The 25,808-nt window shown below is 29.1% G+C and overlaps 1 protein-coding gene across 3 annotated transcripts in view; it reads left to right on the forward strand.

The window, feature by feature from the left end:
• Positions 1–25,808, forward strand: part of LOC111676024 (mitochondrial cardiolipin hydrolase) — a 115,099-nt gene that overhangs the window by 8,376 nt on the left and 80,915 nt on the right. For all 3 annotated transcript variants that reach the window (XM_046945366.1, XM_046945367.1, XM_046945364.1), the window contains exons 2-3: positions 4,829–4,995; positions 5,064–5,229. In XM_046945366.1, coding sequence (XP_046801322.1) covers positions 4,829–4,995; positions 5,064–5,192 — 296 coding nt within the window. In that variant the 3' untranslated portion in view covers positions 5,193–5,229. The remainder of the gene's footprint in view (positions 1–4,828; positions 4,996–5,063; positions 5,230–25,808) is intronic.

Below are 25,808 nucleotides of genomic sequence, written 5' to 3' on the forward strand. Positions count from 1 at the left end.
ATTACGTATTCATAAAGATATTAATCGTTTATTTTAGGATTATTACGCACATTTTCCCTACAAAATTCATACAATAAACTATCAATAACTTTATTAAGCATTTATGAATTTGGGAATAAATATTCAGTTGTTTATTAGAATGAATGTAGTCTAGTCTATAGTCTAGTCTTTAGTCTAGTCTATAGTCTAGTCTATAGTCTAGTCTATAGTCTTGTATATAATCTAGTCTATAGTCTAGTCTATAGTCTAGTCTATAGTCTAGTCTATAGTCTAGTCTATAGTCTAGTCTATAGTCTAGTCTATAGTCTAGTCTATAGTCTAGTCTATAGTCTAGTCTATAGTCTAGTCAATAGTCTAGTCAATAGTCTAGTCTATAGTCTAGTCTATAGTCTAGTATATAGTCAAGTCTATAGTCTAACCTATAGTCTAGTCTATAGTCTAGTCTATAGTCTAGTATATAGTCTAGTATATAGTCATGTCTATAGTCTAGTCTATAGTTTAACCTATAGTCTATAGTCTAGTCTATAGTCTAGTCTATAGTCTAGTCTATAGTCTAGTCTATAGTCTAGTCTATAGTCTAGTCTATAGTCTAGTCTATAGTCTAGTCTATAGTCTAGTCTATAGTCTAGTCTATAGTCTAGTCTATAGTCTAGTCTATAGTCCAGTCTATAGTCTAGTCTATAGTCTATAGTCTGATAGCATATTTTTGCATATTTTACCCATAAAAGCATAATTTTGCATGATTTGACTTTTTAGCATATTTAAGGCATATTTTCGAGTTTTTAGAGCATATTTTACTCTTTTCGTGCATATGTTGATGTTTACGCTTTTTTTTTCGTTTTTATAAATTTTAAATTTTCTTTTCAAAACTTTATTTAAAAAAAATAAAATTCTATTTTTTTATTTTTTTTTAAATTTTTTAGCCCATTTTACAATTTTGAAAAAAATTTCGTTATGTTATAGATTTTTATTCAATAAAGCATTATATTTTAAATCGGACATAAAACCGACATTATTATAGTTTAAAAAACTAATTATTGGAATTTATGACAACACCGATTAAAATGTCAGTTTAAAAGCTATGAATAAAATTGGAAGAAATGTGTCAAACTTTGTCGTTTGAAATATGTTTTTTGGGGACCAAATGGTTTCATGTTATTTATTGGTTATCTGAATGTAAAACGGAATTCTATTATACTAGTTCTTTAAACTATGAGATGAAACATTTATAAAAAAATTTTGTAGGATATAGAATATGACATTAAACATTTATTATTTCATTACAATTTCAGTCCTTTTTGAGCTTTTCAATGTTAAAAAAATAATAAAAAATTTTAGTTTTGGAGCTTATATTTTAAATTTTAAGAGCATATTTTGAGTTTTTTACGGCATATTTAAAGCGCTTAAAACTCTTTTTTAGAGCATGTTTTCGGTTTCCCTGATTTTTACTAATTGATCAGTTTTTACGTTTAAATTTAGCTTAAATTATAAATTTTATATTTATTTTGCCAATTCTATATACTACCACTAGAAAAGAATGGCATTTGAAATGACGCCGTGCATCATTTTTTTTGATTGGAAAATTTAGAAATGGCGCAATTTTTATAAAAAAAATAATATATTCCAGAAGAGAGCAGCACAGCATTCTGCTGTGCACAGAAATTTCCCCTAGCGGTGCACAGCAAAACCATTTTTTTTATATGTGCTGCGTCAAGTCAAAGTGGGCCTAGGGATACGCAGCAGCCTAGCTCCCATAAGAAATACACGTGTTTGTGTGAAGGCGCAGCAAAATCTGCTAATTCGCAGCAACTACTCTCTCTTTAAAAAGTAACCTTTGATGTCTCTGTTTTGTTGAAAAAAGTGTAGTATAAGTTTTCTAAAAGCTATTAGTCATTTTAATGTCAGCCCCTAAAATAGGCAACATATTTTTTAAAAATAAATTACCCCCACATTCACCACCACACCTCGAACCACATAAGTGTGCTATAATTTGTTATTTAAATGTTGTTTAGAAATCATTGCGATTTTCAGTTAATACACAATGGTGACACAATGTCATATGTATGCAATTCTCTGTTTCCAAAATGTCAAATCACATATGAAAAAAATATGACATTTATAGAAACCACATAGAAATATTTTCACAAATTGTCACTCGCTGTCACCTCATCATTCAAGTTGCTCTCTGTTGCTGCGAATAAGCAGATTTGGCTGTGCACCTCACACAAACACGTGTATTTCTTATGGGACCTAGACTGCTGCGTATCCCTAGGGCCACTTTGACTTGACGCAGCACATATAAAAAAAATGGTTTTGCTGTGTACCGCTAGGGGAAATTTCTGTGCACAGCATTTTGCTGTTTTCTGTCTTTTCGAGAGTATTTATTGGTGAAGTCGGAGAGTTTTTTTTAACAAGCGATTGTCAAATCATTTCATTACATTGCACATTGGGGCCAAAGGTACTTAAAACAATAAAGTTTTGATATAAGTGTTTGGTATCAATGAAAAGAGAATTTTTTCTATATTACAAATAAGTAAAAATATAATAACCCATCGAACAATTTTAGGAGGTAATTACCAAGAGATTAAAAATATATATGTATACATATGTATGTTTTTGTGTATCAACAATTATATTTAGAAATTATTGCGTCTTTTCTTCTTTATGCACGTTTATATGTTTATTTAAGAGCAAAACTGTTATACACCTTTCCCTCTTTTAACGCTGAAAATTAAATTTTATAAAAAGAGGATGCGGTGTACTTCAAAATAAGAATTTGAAAATTTAGAAACAATATACATATAAACTGACTCATTGCTTTACATAATTTTCTGAAAAGTCGAATAAAATATCCCATAGGGTAATACAACTCTATACAAATAATTTTTCTGCAAAGATTTTCACAATGATTATGATATATTTTGAAAAATCTTTATTTTTATTTTGGAATAATTGAAGAATTTATTATGTATTTGTGAAACTAATTTAGCTCAATTTAATTAAATAATTTTTGTTTTTATTATGATCTCAATTTAAAATCCGTTAAAAAAAAACTTAAAAATCTACTATGGCAACTCTGGATTCAAAAAGATACAAAATGTATTTTTAATGAATTTTATAAATTCTTGTTATACCGTGATATAGGATTTAAAAATAAATATAAATAAAATTTTACTTTGGATAGGCAATTTGTGGCAACATTTTGATAATGAATATGTTAATATGTTAATATTGATGAATAATTTCTTTAATGGATTGTAGGAGAATTCTGGAATATTTTTCACTATATTTGGTTTTTACATTTTTTAATTTTAAAATTATAATTTATGTTTTTTTTTTCATAATTACAATTTTGATCCCGTTTTTACATAAATGTTTATAAAATTTTACACATGTATTGGCAACAAATTATTTTACCGTAATTTGACAAAAAATTTATACTTTTTATAAGAAGTTAGCGCCTTTTTTCATTATAAACATTAGCTATGTCCGTCTTTACAGGTCGCAATTTTAAAGATAATTCAATGAAATTTAGTATATGATCTTCTATGATGGCAGCAGACGAAGCCTATTGAAAATGTTTAACATCTTCATTATTTCACTTACTCCCCATACAACTGAACCCGCCGAATGGGGCTTTAAGTTCATAAATATGTTTAATATACTCGCATCTCGACAAAAAGTTGCAAAACCAAGTTCCATTTTAGCCTTGTTGACCCTCATGAACTTAAAATTTATAGGACCTCATTGGACCCTAGCCTCTTTAAAAACGTGACATAGGTGCATGAAGGGAAAGCTGACATAGCTTTCCAGCAATATATATTTTTCTTCAAAAATCTCATTTTTAAATATTGAATTATCGCCAACGTTTCCCATATAACTGCCCCAATGTGCATTGTTTCAATTAAAATATCATTATTTTTATCCTAATAATAAAATTATACATAATTACATAATTAAATACATACATACGACACAGCCGACATTGTCGTCCATCGCCAGATGGAACTTCACCCGAGAAACATTTTTTGGTGACTTCAAGAATCGCTGTTTTTCCAGAAAATTTTTAACTCAAATTTTACTTTAAAAAATACACATTTTAAAATTGAAATCACCATAGTTTTCCTTTAAAAAATTTTATTGCTGAATGAAATGTTTGAGTGAATCCTTTGAGGATAGTAAAAACAAAAAAAAGTTCATACCCTCAACATTTTGCTGCACTTTATAAAGGATAAAAATCAGAAAGTATAAAACTTTCTGATTTTTATCTTTCTGTATGCAATGTCTGCTTTCACTCCTTTTTGGTTTAGTTCAAGTCCAATAAGTTATGTTCAGTATTTTAGTAACACGGAATTCCTTATTTATCAAGATTTTTTTTCATAATTTACACCACTTTAGTAAGGATGGGTTTGTGCTGATGTTTGTAACGCACAAATTACACTTCGCAATTTTCAAGAAAATTTTATGAAATTTAACAAAAATGTTTCTTTTGGCTCAGGGACGAATATGGTTAAAATCGGTTCATTATTTGACCAAGTCCCCATTAAACTAAATTTTGCCGATTTTTGTTGACATAAAAGAACATTTAATGTAATTATGAGCTTAAATGCCCTTATCGAGGGGTACGGTTTTATGAAGGCTAGCCAAAATAATGGACCGATTTCAACCATTTTTAATATCGTTTGTCATTGGACTAAAAGAAGAGTATGTGCCAAATTTTAATCATGTTTAACAATAATCTTTAGAATATATTTCTCTTTGTGCTCTAGAAAATATGCAACTGTTTAATAGTTATTTTCTTTATTTATTTCATGATTACCTTTTTTAGGTGTTCCCATACGCTGTAACCCCAACACCATGTTTATGCATCACAAATTTTGCATTCTAGACAGTCCTCTACGTGTTGCCGCCATTCACAAAAAACAAAATAAATCCTTTGACAAAAGTCAAAACAGAAGTATTCTAATGACTGGCTCTCTTAATTGGACCATGCAGGTATTTTTATTGTTTAATATGTAATATGATTAGTAAGAAACTTATTTTTTTTGGAATTTATTATCTAGGGTTTTGGCGGCAATTGGGAAAATATTTTAATAACCAGCAATTTGGAATATATTAGCAAATATTCCCAAGAATTTGAACGCATGTGGCATGTGTTTGATGTGGATTTAAAAATAAATAATAAAAATTAATTAGAAAGCTGTAGATTGACGTAAGTGGATGTGAAAGGTAAGAGGTCTTGTCTGTGATATTTATATTACATATAGTTTAATAAAGCACATTTATCATTCTATGATTTTCATATACATACAGTAGATTTAATGAACATTTCTTTAAAGATTTCTTAAATCAAAATAAATTTGTATTTGTATTTTACCATTACATCCTTAATTCGTTACACCCTCTAACAGCAAACTAAAACTACTACTTGTTTTAAAATATTTCGTAACGGTTGTAATGTCTCTTTTTTCGAAACTTGTAACTTGATATATTTACAGCATACACATGTGTTTGTTGTATGTTGGGTATTCTTTTTTTTAATACCTACTCCTTTTTTAAGATTTTTGTAAATTGTTTTCAATATTATTTAGTGCATGACTATGGACAAAAAGAATAACAAAGTGTTATAGTCATAAAATGTCATAAAATGGGTTGACAAGTTACTTAAATTACTTTTTAATTATGGTTTACATATGTATGTAGAAATTTTCAAATAAAGTACATAATTTACATAAAACATATGTGTGTATGTATGTATGTGTATTGCATAAAATAATCATTTAACTTTAAAGTGGCACTTTTGCAGTATAATTAAAATTAACAAAAACATTTAAAGAATATAACAAAAGTGCAATTAAACGAGATAGGTACAAATCACATTGTAATTATACCTACGATTACATATTATTGAGCATTTAGCAGTTTTTATTCCATTCCATATATCTCATTCTAAGAAAATTTCCATAGAAAATTTCTATAGAAAATATTTCTCAGATTCTGAGAAACCTTTTCTATGATCCCCAAGTCAATTTATTGAATTGAATATAAACCTATATGTAATTAGATTCGTTAAAAGAGGATGGTATTGGGAGATCTCAAAGAAAGTTGTTCCGGTTTTTGTTTTTTAAAATACTTCTACCATAATGTGCTATTCTATTAAAAGTCCATTTCGTTTATGACAAGCTTGTGTCTGAGAATTTTTGATTTTCTCTGCTTATTGCGCATATATTTATTCGTCAAAAGGACTAAACATTTCTACCACACTGGTCTCCTTCGCTTAGTGATACTCAGTGAAGAAATATTCAAAGTTGCCAAAATGCTGCCCTACGGACTGTAATGGGTTGCATACAAATAACCTCAGAGCACCATCTACACGAGGAAATGAAGTCAAGGAACATAATGTCATGCTGACTAAACGGTTCCTCCTGGGATGTCACCGGAGGAGTCATCCCAACTTTAACATCACACCAGTTGGATGCTCCCCCGAGGCATGCCATGAAGGACCTTCGTGTATACGAAGAGAGCATACGAACTTATGTTCAGGGTCCCTTAGATCGGAACTCGTATGCAGCAGCTTTTAAAGACATTCATAGAGACGCCATGAATGTCGTTATTGGAGGTCGCCCACCGCTCATAGCAGAAATAGAAAAGAACCTGCCGCGAAAACAAGTGTTGTGACTTTGGCACAACTGAGATCGGGATGGAGCAACAGGCTCAACGCCTACTGGTTCCGCATAGGCCGTGCCGTCCCCAATATATACCCAGCTTGTGGACAGGGTCCCCATGATACCCTCAACATATTCAACTGTCCAGCCCACCCCACTTCACTTAGCCCAATGGATTTATGGACTAACCCTATTGAAGTAGCCCAATATATTGGCTTGGAACTAATTATAGAACCCCCGGATTAAAAATTGTATAGTTTAAGCTGTTACAACAGCAACAACATACGTTGTATGTAAATATTAATGATCCAAATCCCTAGATGTATTAATTTTCTGGTTTACGCCGATGTTTATTCGCTTAGAATACATTTGATATACAAAAGTTTTTCTTTAACAGTTGCCTGCCGTCTGTAACCAAGTGGTTTTGCTCTACAGCTGGTTTGTGTCTTTGGTTTAACATTTCAAAATAAAAAATATCTTACAATATTTTATCACATTAAAGTATACTTTATTAAAATACTACCTTAAAAACACCTGTTCTGTTGGACACAATTTTTCATATAGAAAATCATCATAAAGTTATGTGGCCCAATCCTGTTGATGGTTCAAGGTGCTATGACGTTGATTATGCTAATAAGACACTTAACCATTTATCAAAAAAAAAAAAAAAAAAAAAAACAATAAAATTAAAAAAGCACATCATAGTGGAAGTAGTAGTGTTGAACCAGTTGACTGCTTTTTGCTGATCCCCCAGCATGTTTTGTTTTATTTTAATGCTGTGGAAAAACTCCCCACATGTATTTTGCACACATTTATAATTAATTTATAAATTGATGCGCTAGTTTAAATTATTAATTTTATGTAAGTTTTTTGTTGTTTCTGTTAAAACCCATATAAATAAATTGCATTACAACTATAAACGCCCCAGACATAGACGGCGGTGTTGTCTATCTGTCTGTCTGTCGGTTCTGTGAATATGGGTACTTGAGCATTAATATGTATTTCATAAATATTCCTCTGAACAGGTAAAACTCATTCAGTCATTGCATAAAATTTAGAATGGTACATTTTGAATATTGAAGAAAAAAAATATATAAATATGAAACATAAATTTCCACGATTCTTTCTTTTTAATTAGGAGCCGAAGGCAGAGGTGCTTAAATTAAAAAAAAACTTATGAAATTGATCAGGGTTGTTGACATGATGACAATTCAACTAATTTCTACACTTTTACAAGCAAGAGCGAATCTATTTAGGACATTTATAAAATAGGGCTTTAGCCTTTAACCCAATTTAAAAGCAAAAATGTTTTAAGTTTATGTTAAATACATTGGTTTCGCAAGCTCATTCTTTCGAGTTGTCCTTTTGAAAAGCACAAAAATACATGTAAAATTGGCATTAGTGTCAAAATATACCATCCGCCAAATGAAAACGTTGGGAACTACTTGTTTAAAACAATTTATTCTTAATTTAACTTTATGCTGCCAAAGACACACGTGTCAGAAGTTAAAATATATTTTATAAGGCAATATTTAAAAGTCTTTAAAAAGAAGGAAATCATCATGTAGAAAATTTATGATAAATTTTTTAAGTATAAATAAATAGTCAGTTACACAAATACAGTGTGAGTTGGAAAGAAGTTGAACTTTTAGAGGATTGTCTTTAAAATTATAAAATTTCTAGTGTAATTAATAGTAAGAAAGCAGAACTAGTTTACGTACAACATTTATTCCAACGTAAATAATATCATGAAATAATTGTGTTGTACTATAAGTTGTATTCTTTTATGATAATTTATCTAATAGAAGTAAAAGTTTTGACCGGTTCGCCATTAAGACTTCAAAAGTAATGTTGGATAGGTTGTTTTGATGAATTCTTCTACACGTTTCTTTAATTACTTCCAAAATAAATATTTACCAGGAAAAATTCCCCTTTATGGAGTTTAAGTTTTATGTCGACAATATCATACGAAAAAACTCTTAACTCTTGAAGGTTATTAATCAAGTTTTTAACTCGTTTTCAGCGATATGAACTTTGATCGAATTCTCGCTTTCCAAAGCCATTGACATTTTTAATAAAATAGTTTCAAATTCCATTTAGGTTGTCGATCGTTTTCGAATGCTAGTGTTTGCATGATTCAAGAATATTATAATCTATGTCTCACAAGAATTCATAGTTACTAATCAGAACCAGAGATTGTACAATCCTGAAGCCTTCATTTTCGTAATATTCTCCACATCCTAGACTATTACAGTTGATTCCTTTCGAAATAGTTTTAATTATTACTTTTTAATCATCTTAATTGAATTTATACTCATAGAACTTTAAGACTATGAAATAAGATTTAAAACAAATAGAGCGATAATGCAGAAAAAGTGTGAAGTTTTTCTTTTAACATCTTGGATCTTATGTTTGATGGCGTCTTAGTGAAGTTCAAGGAGACAAGCTTTAATCATCTTAATTGGATTTATACCCATAGAATTTCAAGACTATGAAATAAGATTTAAAGGAATTAATTCAGAAAAAGTTTGAAGTTTGATGGCGTCTCAGTAAAGTTCAAGGAGACAAGGCAGCTTATTTGTGTTTATAATACCAAGATGTTGATTTACATACTATCGGTATGACAAATGCTATTGCTTTCAATGAGTTGATCTTTGACAAATTTCAAATCTTCAAGACCCAGTGTAATTCTTAACACTCTTCGGATGAGCCTCCCTGCATCTCTGAATGAATATGAACATTACCACTGATGATAATGATGGTTAGACTTATTCCCATTAGATTATACATGGCTATAGAATTAGCATCTAAATAATAAACAAGAAACTGTAAATATTCATCCTCATAATGTTGGATCAGAGGGCGCCTCAGTGAAAGCTATACATATGTACCAGTGCAAAAAGCTAAAAAAGCAGCATAATTATTGTTCGAAAATTTTATCTCTTCTCTCTCACAGAAACTCAAAAATTTGCGAAAGTATAATTGAATCCAGAGCTAATGTTACAAAAATTGCCCGCTATCGGTTTGAGAACCCTCCTTCTACTTAGAAATACTGATGATGTAATTAGGCTACTGAGAAATTTTAGGCTTAAGTTTAGTATGTTCTCCCGAACTGTTACTTTTCCCCTCCATTTGGGTTTTGCTTTTTTTAATTTAACTTCAAGAGAATTTAAAATACTTCTTTTATCACCCACTGTCTCATCGAATGCAGACTATGTCTTTATGTTTTTTTCTTTTTCAAGTTCCATTTTTTTGATAGAGTGCAGTATAACATGAACGCATATATATGTATAGAGTCCATTTGAAGTACATAACCGAAAATGTTGCATGCAACATTTTTGTGCACTCAAGAAAACATACAATAATCAACTGGATTTCATTTATTTTATGATTATTAACAAAAGTTTTATTACAAAAATTATTTTAATAAAATAAAATAATTTCGTTATTATTCCCCCTTTCGTTAAAGATTAATATTATTTTTTGTATATGTATATACTTTCAAAAGCTTTAACATCATTTACAGTTGAGTGTTAGAAACTCCTAAAGCTTTACTCTTCGCTGGTATCTACCATATATGTGAGTGAGTATCTTGTAGATACTCCTAACAGTTTATTTTTTTATATTGCAAACAATATATTTATTTTTTTGTTTAAGTTGAGTAAACCACGCGTCTTTTTTTTCATAATACTTCGTATCCCTATTCCAAATAGTGCCTTTTTTATCATTTAAAAGAATGAAGAGTAGTTACTTTGGTTTCGTTTGCTTGTTTTACTTAAGTAGTGTAGCTGAAAAAAGCAGCTGAATCTTATTTTATAGTATTTTTTTCATTTCAATTCGCAGACGCTTTAGTTTTTTTTTCATTTTGCGATTCGCGTTATAATCATAGCGTTTGGAACCACCAAACCATTTGTGACAGATGTTCAGTTTAGTTTCTTAAACTTGCAATCTTATTCATAGTGGAAACAAAAAGCTGAAGAACTTTAAACAATTCCGTCGTTGTAATGGTCTTCGGGTTTCATCCATCCATTTATAACTTGTTTTATTTCCTTCTTTTTTTTCTGTTTTCATTGTTGTTTTTGGCATAAAGGACTTTTTTGTTATACTGATTTTATTGTGTCTCCTTATGTATCATATTCAAATGTGTTATTTTTAAGGATTTATTTAACTAAATTTAATAATTTAGCATTATTGTGAAATTGAAACTTATATACATAGAAATATACATATATGGGTTATTGTATGATGTCTATGGAATTTATTATCTTGTTAATTAGATTACTTAGGTTTTATTGACCCCAAACCTATAAGTGTTAGGTAAATACATTTTATAATTAAAATTAATAAAAAGTATTTCCAATGAATTGAGTTTTGGGGTCATTAGATCATGTTCTTCTACGATTAATCTCAAAGAAGAACATGGTCAGTAGTAGATTTGGAGCTAGCTACGAGCCACTACTTTTCAGCAAATGTCTGTGTTGGAAATGATGATGATAGGAAATGTACAAATTGTCTGATACATATATAATTCATATCAACTTTATGTTCAACAAATTCATACATACATATGTATGAATCCTTGTTGAAGTCTTCGAAGTTTTTTATATTTTCTTCAGGGTTTATGGTTGTGTAAGTAATTAGAAAAATCATGCCAAAAACGTATAGATATGCAATACTAAGTCTTTGAATCATAATATAAAGTCCAGCAGTTTAAAAAGATCCTAAAATCTATATCTCTTTTTGGGCTATTAATTATCGGATTCTTCTCTGTGTTGATAGAGTGCAAAGTTCAAAATAGGTATAATCCGACACACTTATAACACTACTCAACTTACGTATAACCTGTATCATACACACTTGACGTCATCTGTTTTCTTAGCAATAAGGCCGAACTATTCCCGATTGATAGACTTTAACGTGTATGTCTTTTAACCAATATTATCTTCAGGCAAATTTGTGTTAAAACTAAAGACATTTCATGTATCCTTAAGGGATCTTTTCAATAACCGGGATATTGTAAAGTCCGAAACTCTACCCTGTAGGGTACGTGTTCCTTGGTACCAGATTATAAGGCTCTTTGTTTTGTTTTATAGTCCTGGCAGACCAAAAGCATTGGCAACATCTTTCCCCCGATTGCAACAGCACTAAGATGAAGGTGGATCATTAAGGTAACATGATCCGGGGGGTACGATATAGACAATTTCTGGTGAACAATACGCGAGCGATAAATACAGTCTAAACTCGTAGAAAGCACATTGGTTCATTTGCCAAACAATATTGATATAGTTTGGAGCCATTAAATGACTATTGAACCTCTTTTCAACCAGAGACATGCACCAAACATATAAAAAAACTATATAATTTAGTTACCATTCACCACCTAATCAATTCCCGTTCTAAACTAATACATTCTTTCTTTTTCTGAAAAAAAAACAAAACATTCACATTATAGTCATCAATTTTAATTGCTAGACTTTAAGACTCTGGCAATGCGTTCAAAACTTTTTACTTTTAGCAACAAGCTAAAATAAACTGTACATAATAATTGGCTAAAATTATAAAAAACAGATGTTTTTGTTTTACCATAAACACAATTAGGGCTAGGAAGCTACAAAAGACGACAAGTGCATTGGACGATACAATGAAGCAAGACAGACACTCTCAAATTCAGGCAATTAAGTGGATCAACGTCAAAAGCACACGCAATCATTTTACTTATAAACAATATAATAAATATACAGCAAAAAAAAAAACAAAACTGCAAAAGGGTTATACAAACTACAAAGAGGAAAATAATAATTTAACCCAATCGAATATTAAGACCAAAACAAAAATATTAAAAGATGTACAAGAGAATAATAAAAAAAAAAAAAAACATAAACATTACTTTTATAAATAAAACGATAACCTTTGCTATAACAACAAATAATAATAAACTTTAAACTTACACTTCTTACACTCATCTCTTGCTCATATGTATTTAACAAAAACAACATTTGTTATGAATTAAAAGGCAACAACTAAAGTGAAAAAATACACAACATTGTTGTGCAAAATTCTACAAAAACAAAGAACTACAATAATAACAAAATAATAATAATAATAACAACTGACACTTTAATTTTTTTGTTGTTGAAAATGTTTGGAGAATGAAACAGAAACAAAACAAGCAAAACTGCCGCAAGGTGCTTTTGCAATCATTTACTGTGGGAGTGAGAATGAAATAAATAAAGCACCAATGTCTTTTGACGATGTCTTTCTCTGTGGCACATTAGATTGTTAATGTGGTCCATATATTATATATAGCTTAACTTTTCGGTTTCAGCATGGAACTATTGATCCAAAAAACAGACATAGTACTTAAGTTCTTTTAATGAGCTATCCAAACATTGTCTTGAAAGTAACCTGATAAGGGGGGCTAGTAATAGTAAATACGTTAGACGAGTGTTTGGTTTCCACCCGTTGACACCAGGCATGGAATCGTCTGAAAGAGGTTTTATAATTTTCATTTGTAGCATAATGCTCAATATTTAATGACACATCTCATTGCACCTAAATATATTTATCACTGCTTCATCGACTCACTGCAATACTTTACAAGAAGTGAAAGACCAATTAAAAAACTGGAACTCATGGAGACAGCAGAAGACAAAGCCTAGAATTTATAGTCCAGTAATGAATATTTTCCCTTTATTTATACCCTACACCACTTTAGTGGCTTTGTGCTAATGTTTGTAACGCTCAGAATTATTTTCTGAGTCGATTTAGCTATGTCCGTTCGTCTGTCCGTCCGTCCATGTAAACCTTGTAATCAAACTACAGGTCGCAATTTTAAAGATAATTCAATGAAATTTTATGATTTTCTATTGTCCCAGGGACGAAAATGGTTAACATCGGTTCATTATACAACTGAACCCCCGAATAGGGCTTTTAAACTTTTTAATCAAACTACAGGTCGCAATTTTGTAGATAATTTAATAAAATTTGGCACATAATCTTCAATGGTACCAGTGATAAAGCCTGTTGAAAATGGTTTACATCGGTACATTATTTCACCTAGCTCCTATATAACTGAACCCGCCGAATAGGGCTTATCTCGACAAAAAGCTTTTAAATCGGAGTTCTATGCAAAACTTGATGATCCTCACGAATTCCATAATAATAGCTCTTCATATGTCCCTAGCCCGTATGTAAAGTCTCCATCAAAATTTCACTTAAATGTCCACAATTTTATTCAACAATAGTATGTATATCTGAGGCAAGGTACAATTCAACTTAAGTGCTTTATTATGGCAATTAAATCACATTAAATTTTTGTAAAAGGTGTAGGGTATTATATGGTCGGCCTCGCCCGACTATAATTTCCTACTTGTTTTAAAAATGACTTACTTCATTCAAAATCTGAAGCACTCATTTGCTAGAAAGCTTATACATAGTACCACTTTTAGATGAAAACAGACAGTATAGCTGTCGAACAGTGGATACGTACATATTTATATCAATAATTTCGTTATGCGTTAATAAGTCGTTTTAATTGAATGATCGATAAGTCAGATAGATCACTAAAAGAGGCCGACATAAGCGTCCGGGCAAGCTTTGTCGCGACTAAGACAGAACAGTTAGAAGATGAGTTTCCGTCTCATACATATACATATATTTTCTGATAGTTAAGAATCGTGTCAGCACCCTGTTGGTAAACTTAAAGAAAAAATAAATTGAAATTGTCGTGTATGTTGATGATATAGCGGAATGGACTCAGTGTTGCTGTCCTGGACAGTAAGCTATACTAAAATTTAAAAATTTAGACTTGGATTAAGAAGCGTAAACTTGGCTCATAATGTTTGCAAGATGATTAATGTTACCTAGAGTATAAACTGGATCTTTAAGGCGAACACTTACCATGAATGTTCTATTTATAAACGAGAGTGAAAACAGTCGTTAATCCTCTAGTTGTCACACCTCTCTGTTTCAGACGCATGTACAATATTTCTAATATTGTACATGCGTCTTAAGTGTTTTACCCATTCTAGTCGTTGCATATCTAGTGCATTATTAACCCTAGCAATTAGTCATTACTTTCTCATTAGCCATCATGGCTCTAAGTGATCTGATCACCCTAGGCGTTGTGCCTTTATCAATTTCCTATGTCTTCTCCGTTACATAACTCTATTAATTTGTCACTGCTTCCTCGTTAGCCCCCATGACTCAGTTTAGCATCCATAAGTGTCAGTTCATGTGTTTCTCACCGCTGTAATTCCCAAAGTTGTAAGGCTCACCTGACAACTTCGCGAGTCGGTTTCTTATTGTGCAGTGTAGAAATATCATACCTCCTTTATTTGGAGGTATTCTGTTTTCTTCTGTTGAAACCCACGTTGATATTCTCCCAATTTATTGAGTACAGCTTCGGTAATATTGGTAAAGATCTTATAGAAAACGTTCAATAGTGTGATTCTACTATCATTTTTGTACGAACTCTTGTTGCCTATCCGTACAACTTTGCTATATCATACAGCAGAGGCTATATTCAGATCAGATCTATCCTCTAGTACTCTTGTTTCACTCTACTATTTATATGGAAGGGTTCTGTTTTGTTCTCTCTTGAACATATTGAATGAAAGTTTCATTATGAAACTTCGTAAGAGTGTGATTCTTAATAATTTTTACATGAACTCTTGTCGCCCTTCTTGTGGATCGGTAGTTAGTTCTATATTAGTATTAATTTACAGAATGTGACGTTGTTCATTGCTTGGTTAAGTACAGTTATGGTTCCATCTTCTCCGGATGTCGAATCTATCTATAGCCTTAAAAGGCCACCTTAAAAGTAAGATAATTTTTAGAGTGTATAAACCTAACATAGTCTATATTGTTTTAGTTAAAACACATTAACAATTATAAAATGGTTATGGAGTTGTGCCTCAATTATTTCTCGCGCACTCTTTATTCAAACACAGTAAGTAAAACATAGTCAGAACAACAATAATTTACATTGTTTACAAAATATTTCTTGTAGTTGGTGTAATTAACATAATTGTGGTTAAATTGAGTCTAAATGAAATTGAAAACAAAAATAACCAATTATGTATTTACTTATAAAAAAGAAAGGCAAAAAATGGTGCTGTAACAAATATAATAACTAAGTGATTAGATGGAGTTTTTGCTTAATTATTGTAGAATAGAATTTTGCTGTTGTTTCTTTTTTTTTAAAGAAGGAAAACTTTATAAAAAAGTTGTTTTTGCAAACAAAATATATATGAGTAAAAATTGTATTCACTGAAATAAATAAACATTTTATTTTTATAATTGACCCTTTCTAACAAAATTTGTTTTGTAAAATTCTGTGGATACAATGATCTCTAAAATAATTAACAATTCATGGCAAACATCATAAAATTACTTCCTTTATCTGGCCCAAATCTGTGTATCTCTAAACATCAATAGAAAAGAATCTCTGTCTTTTAAACGTTTTTGAAATTCCGTCACTTTTATACTACACGATCAGCTAATGTCAACGATTTCCGTAAGTCATTTAATGTAACGTTTTATGATCTGTCTGTGATCTGTAATGCGGAAACAAAAGGGAAAGTATTTTATTTTTTCAAGATTTTAAAACTAAAGTAGTTCCTTAGAATATAAACAAGAACAAAAAGGACATCACTTAAAACGTGCACAATTGGACTCTTGAATATAAAAAACCCAAACTCTGATAACAAATTTTCGCTCTCATTATTATGCTCAGCAAGATCGTTGTCTCCCATAACAATTTTAAGTGTTTTAGGAGTAAAATTTTTGTGTTTTTTTTTAACTACAGTTAGAGAAGAAGAATTTTAAAAAAGCCACACGCACCGTTACATTTCATTAACAAATCTCAAAACTCACTCTTATGGAAATGGAAAACAGAATTGTTAATTTATATTTCAAAAAAAAAAAAAAAATGGGAAAATACACCAAAAAAGGAAAAAAAAATTGATTTTTATGATGTGTAAAAGTACCTCGATGTTGTTGTTTTATGCTCTTTTTTCCTTTTTTAAAAACCCTACAATTGACATTTCTTTACATGTTGCTTTCTCTTTGTTTAATTGTGTTTGTTTTTTTTTTCGTGAAAATTCCTTTAAACTCTGTGTACTCTTGTGTAAGAAGTAATTTAGCTCCCATCAGTAGGGGGTCGTCGATCGCCTTAAGAGTTGTCAAATTCATATTTTCTATTACAATTGCTGTGGTTGTTTTTTTTTCTACTTAATACATATTTTCCTCTTTCTTTCAAATATCTAAGTGGTTTTTCACAGTGCCCTATTTTAAAATATAAAAAAAATATTTTAAAAAACCCTTAAATTCCTATTGATTGTTTATGATTTTTCATAAAATTTGTCATATTGTATTTTGTGTTTTATTTAAGGATATTTAAAGGACTTTAATATTTTTTTACCTAAATACAAGGACTATTTAGGGGTTTGATTTTTTGCTTTTCTTTTAAAATTTAATTGTTATTTTTTTTAATAAGTATGACAGACTTTGTTTTATCTTATTTAAAATCGTATTTATTATATTTTTCTAATCAAACTATTCATAATTTTTTATTGAAAATTTACTTTGATAAGACAATAAGCCGCTTTATTTCTATAAGTTAACAGATTAATGTCCTGTAATTTTTTTGAAAAGAAAACTATGTTGATTATAATTTTTTTTACAAATGAAAGAATTTTTGTATAAAAAATATCTAAAGAAGTGAATCCAATTTAATTAAAAAAATATCGAAAAATTAATTAAGTCTGTATAAAATCTTCCTAGAAAGGTTCTCATTTTTTTTTTGCTAAATGTTCTATAGAAAATTTTCTACATTTCTATAGAAAATCGATCTCTTGAGATATTTTCTATTGAACATTTTTCTATAAAATATTAATAACATATCAATGGAAAATTTTCTATAGAAAATTTATCTTATTTTATGAGAAATTTGGGGTCATTCTTTGAGAATTGTTCCCATTTTATTCAAAATTTTAATACATTTTATGCCATTAGAAAGTCTAGATCTTATTCCAGACATATTAAAAATTTTATTTTATGACAAATTTTCTATAGAAATTTGATCTCATTTCATGACAAATTTGCTCTAATCTTTAAAGATATATCTCTTAAGAGTAAATTCTGTTCTATAGAAAATAATCTCATTTCATAACAAATTTTCTATAAGCATTTTATCCTTTGTTCTTATTTTTAAAGAATTATTTTTTAAATATAATAATAAAAATAATAATTTTTTCTCAAGAAAGTATAAAATCTCTAGAAAATTGTCTACAAAATATCTTTCTTTATATTTATAAAAAAGTTCAACAATCTCTAAATTGCCGCTCTTTATGAATTACACAATTCTTCAAAATCACCTTTATAATGTCTATTAAAAATCTATTAAACATTTTAATAATAAAGTAGCCATAACGACCAAACATCAACGGAATTTAAAAACCAATTATGAAAAACAGCATTACAACAATAATAACAAAAAATTATGATAATAAAAGGAAGCCTACTAGTAATAATGATAAACACATTTTATCAGCTTTAGATTCCCTCAAAGAACCTTTCGCATATTATTTATATTTTTAAAAATTACCAGTTCATAATTGTAGACAATAATAGGCATAAGTTTTGCTTCCTTACAGCAGTTTTTTTTTTTTTGACGAAACCGACAAAAAAATCGTACTTCCTTTTTTAGTCGTTCGAAGGAGATAAAGTTTACAAAAGGCGTAACGCTTATAGTAACACACTCACATACATAACATAACTAGTTACGACAATTGTAACATCTTCTTCCGTTTTTTTTTACTACGATCACTATTATACTGTTGTTTCACCACCACTAGATAACTAGTCGTACACTAAATATGGTTGTTGTTTGCATTGAAGGTTCCTTTGAATGTACATAAACCACCCAGCATCACAATAACTTCCAGACATTGCAAATGAGACAACCAGACACTATACATCAATGTTAACAACACATTTATGATGGAAAAAGCACCAAACTTTTTCTATCAAAAATTTCTCAAGAAATGAGTAATACTTTCCATAGAAAATAAAATGAGTTACATTTTCTATAGAAATTTCTCACAAAAAAGAGTAACATCTTCAATAAAAAAATTTCTCGCAAAAAAATAGTAACATTTTCTATAGAAAATTTTTTACAAAAAAGAGTAATATTTCCTATAGAAATTTTTACAGGAAATTAGTAACATTTTCTATAGAAAATTTATCAAGAAATAAACTACAATTCCTATAGAAAATATCTCAAGAAATAAGTAACATTTTCTATAGAAAATTTCTTAAGAAATTTGTAATATATTGCAAAGAAAATTTTTCAAGAGTAGTGAGTAGCAATTTCTATAGAAAATTATCAAGAAATGAGTAACATTTTCTATAGAAATTTTCTCAAGAAATGAATAACATCACTATAGACAATTTCTCAAGAAAGGAGTAACATTTTCTATAGAATATTTCTCATGAAATGGTTAACATTTTTATAGAAAATTTCACAAGAAACAAGTTACATTTCCCTAGAAAGTTTCTTAAAAAACGAGTAACAAGTTTTAAAGAAATGATAGAAAATATCTCAAGAAAATTTCCAAAATTTTCTTGATTTCGAAAGTATGTAGTTAAAGCGATTTAAATTGCGCTTTTGTTGCCTCACTTAAGTGGTAGGCAGTGTGAAATTTTTGCAAACTTCCTTTTGAGCAACAGATAGTTCTTTACGTTTTCTTTGTCGATATTGTTTTTGTTGCCACATTGAAGTTAAAATGCAAGCTGCAACAAAAAGTAAACATAAAAGGAACACATTTTCTGTGGTTGTTGTGGTTCAGTTTTGTTGTTTTCTTTATAGTTTGTTTTTAATTTTGTTTTCTCAATTCTATACAGAAGATGTTGTTAATTGCTTTCCATATCGTGGCAGCAAATACTTATTCTTATGTGAATGTGTATGTGGTATGTGGTATATAAGTATATATGTATGTTGTTATATACTTACTCGTATAAAATTTGCTTACAACTTACTTTTGTTGCTGTATATCTTATGATATACAACAAAAGCAAAAAATTAAACTAAATTAAGAAGAAAAAAAAACAAAATAAATTGTTGAAGTACAGTTGAGCAACAGGCGTCTGCAACATCAACATCAACAGCAGCATCTGCCAGCCAACATAATTTTTGGTTTATTTTTGCAATCGCTTGTTGATGAGTTGTTTAATAAAAGCAACCTCTGCAAGTTATGATGTTGACGAAGTGAAGTTGCCGCTCTTTTGATGATGACTCAGATGGTTTTAAATTTAATATTAAATTGTGTTATTTTCTTTTGGACTTTGTTTTGGTATTTTTTTGTTTTTTTTTTTTTTTGGTTTGTATTAATTTTGCAAAGGAACGGGAATCAAAACAGAACCTACAAAATTAATGCGTTTTATTTTTGTTGTTCATTACAAAATTGAACACCCAATTGGAATCATAACGAATGTTCTAAATTAATTGAGTGATTCTTGAGAAATTTTCTATACAAAATTTCTCAGAAATTTTTTTCTCAAACATTTTCTATAGAAATTGTTGCTTAAATAAGAAATTGTCTACAGTAAATATTTCTTAATTCTTAGGAAATTTTCTAGACTTTTCTACAATTCTTCATTTCTTCGAAAATTCTTTAAAATATATTTCTCAATTCTCAAGAAAAATATTTCTCAATTCTTGAGAAATTTTCTATCGAAAATATTGCTCATTTCTTGCGAAATTTTCTATAGAAAAACATTCTCAATTCATTAAAAATTTTCTATAGAAAATGTTTCTTAATATAAGAAATTTTCTATAGAAAATGTTACTGTTTTTTTCTTAATTTTCTATAGTTAACATTGCTGAATTTTTGCGATTTTTTTTTAATGTTTCTAAATTCTTGAGAAATTTTATATAAGAATGTTTCTAAATTCTTGAGAAATTTTCTATAAAAATGTTTCTAAATTCTTGAGAAATTTTCTATAAAAATGTTTCTCAATTCATGAAAATTGTCCTTAGTCCTTGAGATTTTTTCTATAAAGAATTTAAACTCATTTCATGAGAAAATTTCTAAAGAACTTTCTAATATAGTATTTTGCTTTCCTATTGACATTGCCTGCTAATAAAAAGTACAGATACGTCTGATTTTATTTTTATGTATTTTAAATATTTATATTTCCCTTGATAAAGATGCAGTGGAGAAAGAATAATAACTTGCAACACAAAAGCCATGTGCAAATCGTTTAAATTGTCAAGAGTTATTTGTATGTGTATCAGTGAGTTTTTAAAATAGTTTTTTTTATTACAATTTACAAATTGAATTGAATTACATTGGCATTGAAAATGTTGTTGTACTGTTGTTTCTTTTTCATTATTATATTTTACAACATAAAACATGCAACATTAATAACCCATAATTTCTTAATCAAGTTTTTGTGTAAAGTTTCTCCAGAAACAACACAAGGTGTTTTCTGTTATGCCTGCCACACAGGACTGTGGTCTTCACACCCTTTGTTTAATGACTCTTAAACAAATAAAGCCAGTTGTATATTTTTTAAAATAATTTTTGTTGTTAATGTTTGTTTTTTTATTCTGTAAATATTGTTATTATGTATTTCAATAATGATCCAAAGAGGGGCTTATTAAAAGAAGTCTGTTGCTATCAGTGGCGTGTGTTAATTTTTGCAAAATTACAAACGTGTACTAGGTATTTCCTGAAGCAAGAAAATTTTTTAAAGTTTCGCTTAGAAGAAGGCGCCAAATGCAATAGTGTTTTTAAAGGGAACTTTAAACATCTTTAAGACGTTTCAGTAGTAACCCAATTAGTGCAATGTTTAGTTGAGTAGAAGTAAAATTCTTTAAAAAGACTCATCCATCAGCACATGCTGCAACTAATTTTACTAGACTCTCTAAAGGAAACTTACTACTTATTACTATGTAAACACTTCATTTAAATTGAACAGAAACATTTTCATGTTCTAATTAAAAAAAGAACGTAATTGTGCAAATCTAGTATATGTTTTCGAAAGAAAAAACCCACCAACCGATCTTAATCTTCAAAGACAATGACCATGTTTTTAATCTTCTTTTTTCTCTGCATTCATTACGACACGAAAGGAATCCTTGTAATGTGTTATTAAGGTTCTTATGTTTTGTACAAATGTGTCATTAGATGATTATCAACATAATTACTTACAAATTTGTAATTCCCTTGTTTGCAACATAACAATTGCACAACACAGCAAAAACAATGACAGTGTTAAAATCCAAAAGGTAAACATAAAACCACAATTAACACAACAATAGTAATTAAAATATTTTCTTTTATTTTTACAAAAACTACCAACAAAAAATAGGGTGACAGTAGTACTATTCAATTAGGAAAAACCAAAAGACTCTAAAATCAACAGGATATTTAGTAAAATGACAGCAAACATTGAATATTTTTACACATCTTTGAAACAATAAACCTTCACACCGTTTCTCTGTTACAATTAAAAACAAATGTCTTTTATTAGACCTTCTTTAGTTTTTAATTGTATTTTTTCAGTAGAGTGCAAAAAATATTCATTTATATTTTAAGTGGTGTTTGAAGATAAATAATAAAGTGTGCTCAATGTCTTTTAATGTTTATTTATAAAATCTTCTACCTGGAGTGTCTTAGATCGTAAATCGTTAAATAAATCGTTTATGAAATTTTCACCAAGTTAAACATTTATCTCCCCACAAAGAAAAGAATTTTCATAATGAAATATTTTACCATGTTGGACAGACATCTTGTTCAGCACAGATTATGAATTGATGGGATTTTAAAGTATTTGGTTTCAACAGAAGTTGGTCAACTGAAAGCAACAGACATTTACAACAAACATAGCTCAACTTTGGTCACAGAAAATATTGCTCAAAGCTTCTAAGAAAATTATAATTACTTCTTAAAAAATTTAATATTTAAAAATTATGTTTGTTAAATTTTCTACATAAAATTATGCTCACTTTTTGAGAAACTTTCTTTGAAAAATTATGCTCAATTCTTGATAGATTTTCTACTGATAATTATCTTGTTCAACACGGATTATCGATTGTTGGGATTTTAAAGTTTCACCAGATTTTTGCATTTGGTTTAATCAGAAGTTGGCCAACTTAAGGCAAATATATTTACAACAACCATAACTGATCCTCAATCACAGAAAATACTGCTCATTTCTTGAGAAATTTTCTATAGAAAATGATGCTCAATTCTTTAGAATTTTTCTATAATAATTGGCTCTCAATTCTTGAGAAATATAGAGAATTATGCTCAATTCTTGAAAAATTTTCTTAAGAAAATGCTGATAGAATCTTCAGAAATTTTCAATAGAAAATGATTCTCAATTTTTTTATAGAAAATTATGCTCAATTCTTAAAAATGTTTCTTTAGATTCTTGAGAAATTTTCTATAGAAAATAAAGCCTGATACTTGTGAAATTTTCTGAAGAAAATGATTTTCATCTCCTAGGAACTTTTTTTTATAGAAAATGATGGTCAATTCTTAAAAAAAATTGTTATAGAAATTGATTTTTTAATTCTCAAGAAACTTTATGAGGAAAATGACGCTCAATTGATTCTCATCTTCTAAGAACTTTTCTATAGAAAATTATGCTCAATTCTTGGAAAATTTTGTGTAGAAAATGATTCTCAATTCTTAAAAAAACTTTCTTTAGAAAATAAGAAAGTTGTATCTCGTTAGTTATGTTTATTTATACTGATGCTGTGGTTCGAATACTTTAACATAACATTTCCGAGTATTATTTGCCCAGTTTACAGGCTATCTTTTCAATATTTCATATTATAATCAACATAGATCATACCCAGTAAAATATTTTCAAATTTTGGTAATGAGTATCGTAGGAAATGTAGTTATTTCATACATTACTTGGTAATGAGTTGTCGTTATCAATAAGATAAACTTTTTTTTTTTAATTAGTTTGGACCCGATTTTGGAATTTTTTTTTCAAGAAATTTTGATATTTACATATGTGTAGACACCATTCCAGATATAATGATAAAATAACGTTTAAATGAGGCATTGAGTGAGAGAATAGACTAGCAAATCTAAAAAATAACTGTAAAATCAGTTTTAAATCCGGAAAAATGTGGTAAGTATATTTGTATCCAGTTCATTTTTGGTCATCGTCACACAAAAATAAGTAGTTATTCACCCAAAAGAGTAACTACTTACACCTTTCTTCAATATTACTTGCCTACTTACCGGGTAAGTAAAGATTTTGCTGGGTATCTTAGAGAATACTACAACTGTCTTGAAATTGGGAAGACAATTCTGATTACATATCAGACAAGTCTGTAATAATAGCAGGAAAATGTAATAATGTAATTATTAAATTTTCAATTACAATTACATATGAAATGATTGTAATCTAAGTTTTATTAAGTAGTAATTGCAATTGAGTTTAGCAAATTACAATTTCTTGTATTTGAAGCTTTGCCGTTTATTGTTATTTGTAATTGAAGAATTTCCAATTACAATAATTTGAAATTTTTTTCTTAACAATTACATGTAATTTATAACTGGCAATACCAATAACATATTTCAAGTAATTGTAATTGGCAAAACTTCAATTACAAATAATAGTAATTAGTCGATGCCCGATTACGCATTAGAAATAATTGTAATGTGAATTACTTTATGTAATCATTATCCCTAATCCTGCTAACTAATAGGTAGTGTTTCACCATTGGAGGAATTCTATTACTAATCCAACACTTTATAGAGATACATGAACTGTCCAAATCTGAGACGGTTGTTCACGAAATAGAAAACGATCTATAAGTATGAATTGAAATGTTTATTACGATTATTTTTTCAAATTCAACTGTTGTTTAATGGATTTTCTCATATTTTGAAAAAAGGCTTACTTTTTTCTTGTTTTTAATACAAAAACTATAATTTTTTACTCTTCAATGATCACATGACTTACATTTTTATTTGTAAATTCTTGAGTTTATTCTCTTAAGATCGATCTCCTTGTTTTCATTTCATGCTTGTCAAATAACACCCTTCAAAATGTTGTAAACTAAAAGACAGCAGAAAAAAGAATGTTGTCAGTGAAATGTAAGAAATTCAAGAACAGTTTTGAGAAAAAAGAGGTGTGTATGTGGTTGTCATGTAATAAATACTTTGACCATGCAAGAAACCCCGTAAGTACTTAGTTAATGAGGTAATGGTTCTATAACACCTTATTTTTTTTTTTGTTTGTTGTTTATTATTTTAATTTCTTGTATATGTTTTCATATACATTCAAAATGTAGAGTAGTCAACTGTCATGGTGACAAACTGAAAAACAACAACAAACCATTTAAAATTGTTTGACAATGTTCTACTTGTGTTATGTATTTCTTTTGTTGGAATTTATTTTATTTCTTTTTGTTTTTGGAGGGATAACTTATTGATCGTTACATTTTGATTGGAATTTTAAATAACAATTACACGTTTATTTGCAGTAAATTTTAAAATGATTGATGTTTTGGTGGACTCAATGATCGGGTATCGTTTTCGCTTGCTTTTATTTTACTTTCTTTTTTTGCCGTTTTTAGAGTAGAATATTAATTAAAATGTTGTTTTTAATCGTTAAATTCCTGGTTTAATTTATGACTTTGTTTATGTATCAATTGGTCTGTGAAGTTGTTTTTTTAATCTGTGAATAAATAACGGTCTAAGGAGTAGTCTGAGTTAGCAATAACGTACATTTAAATCAGTGGTCGGTATAAATAAGACAAAGTGATGTTATATTATAATAGAATTTTGCACACGTAATGCATTCATAAAAGTAACAATCGATCCCTATTGTCTAAGGGTGTCAACCTTTGATTTACTTAGGTTCAAATCCGAAGAAATACACCTAGGCCTCAATCGGGCCTGTTGTGCGCTCCTTAACCAGTGCCTCAGGTGGGAATCGAACCCACCACCTCCGGTCTACCAGACTAGAACACTAACTACTAACCTACTGGGGGCCATTTGATTTACTTACAATATTAAACTGTATAGAAGTAATGATTTTTGTACCACTAAGGTGTAATGATAAAATTGAGTGAGGTTAACTGATCAAATTATTTTTAAACATTTG

Source organism: Lucilia cuprina, chromosome 3, assembly GCF_022045245.1.
Source record: "Lucilia cuprina isolate Lc7/37 chromosome 3, ASM2204524v1, whole genome shotgun sequence".
NCBI lineage: Eukaryota > Metazoa > Arthropoda > Insecta > Diptera > Calliphoridae > Lucilia > Lucilia cuprina.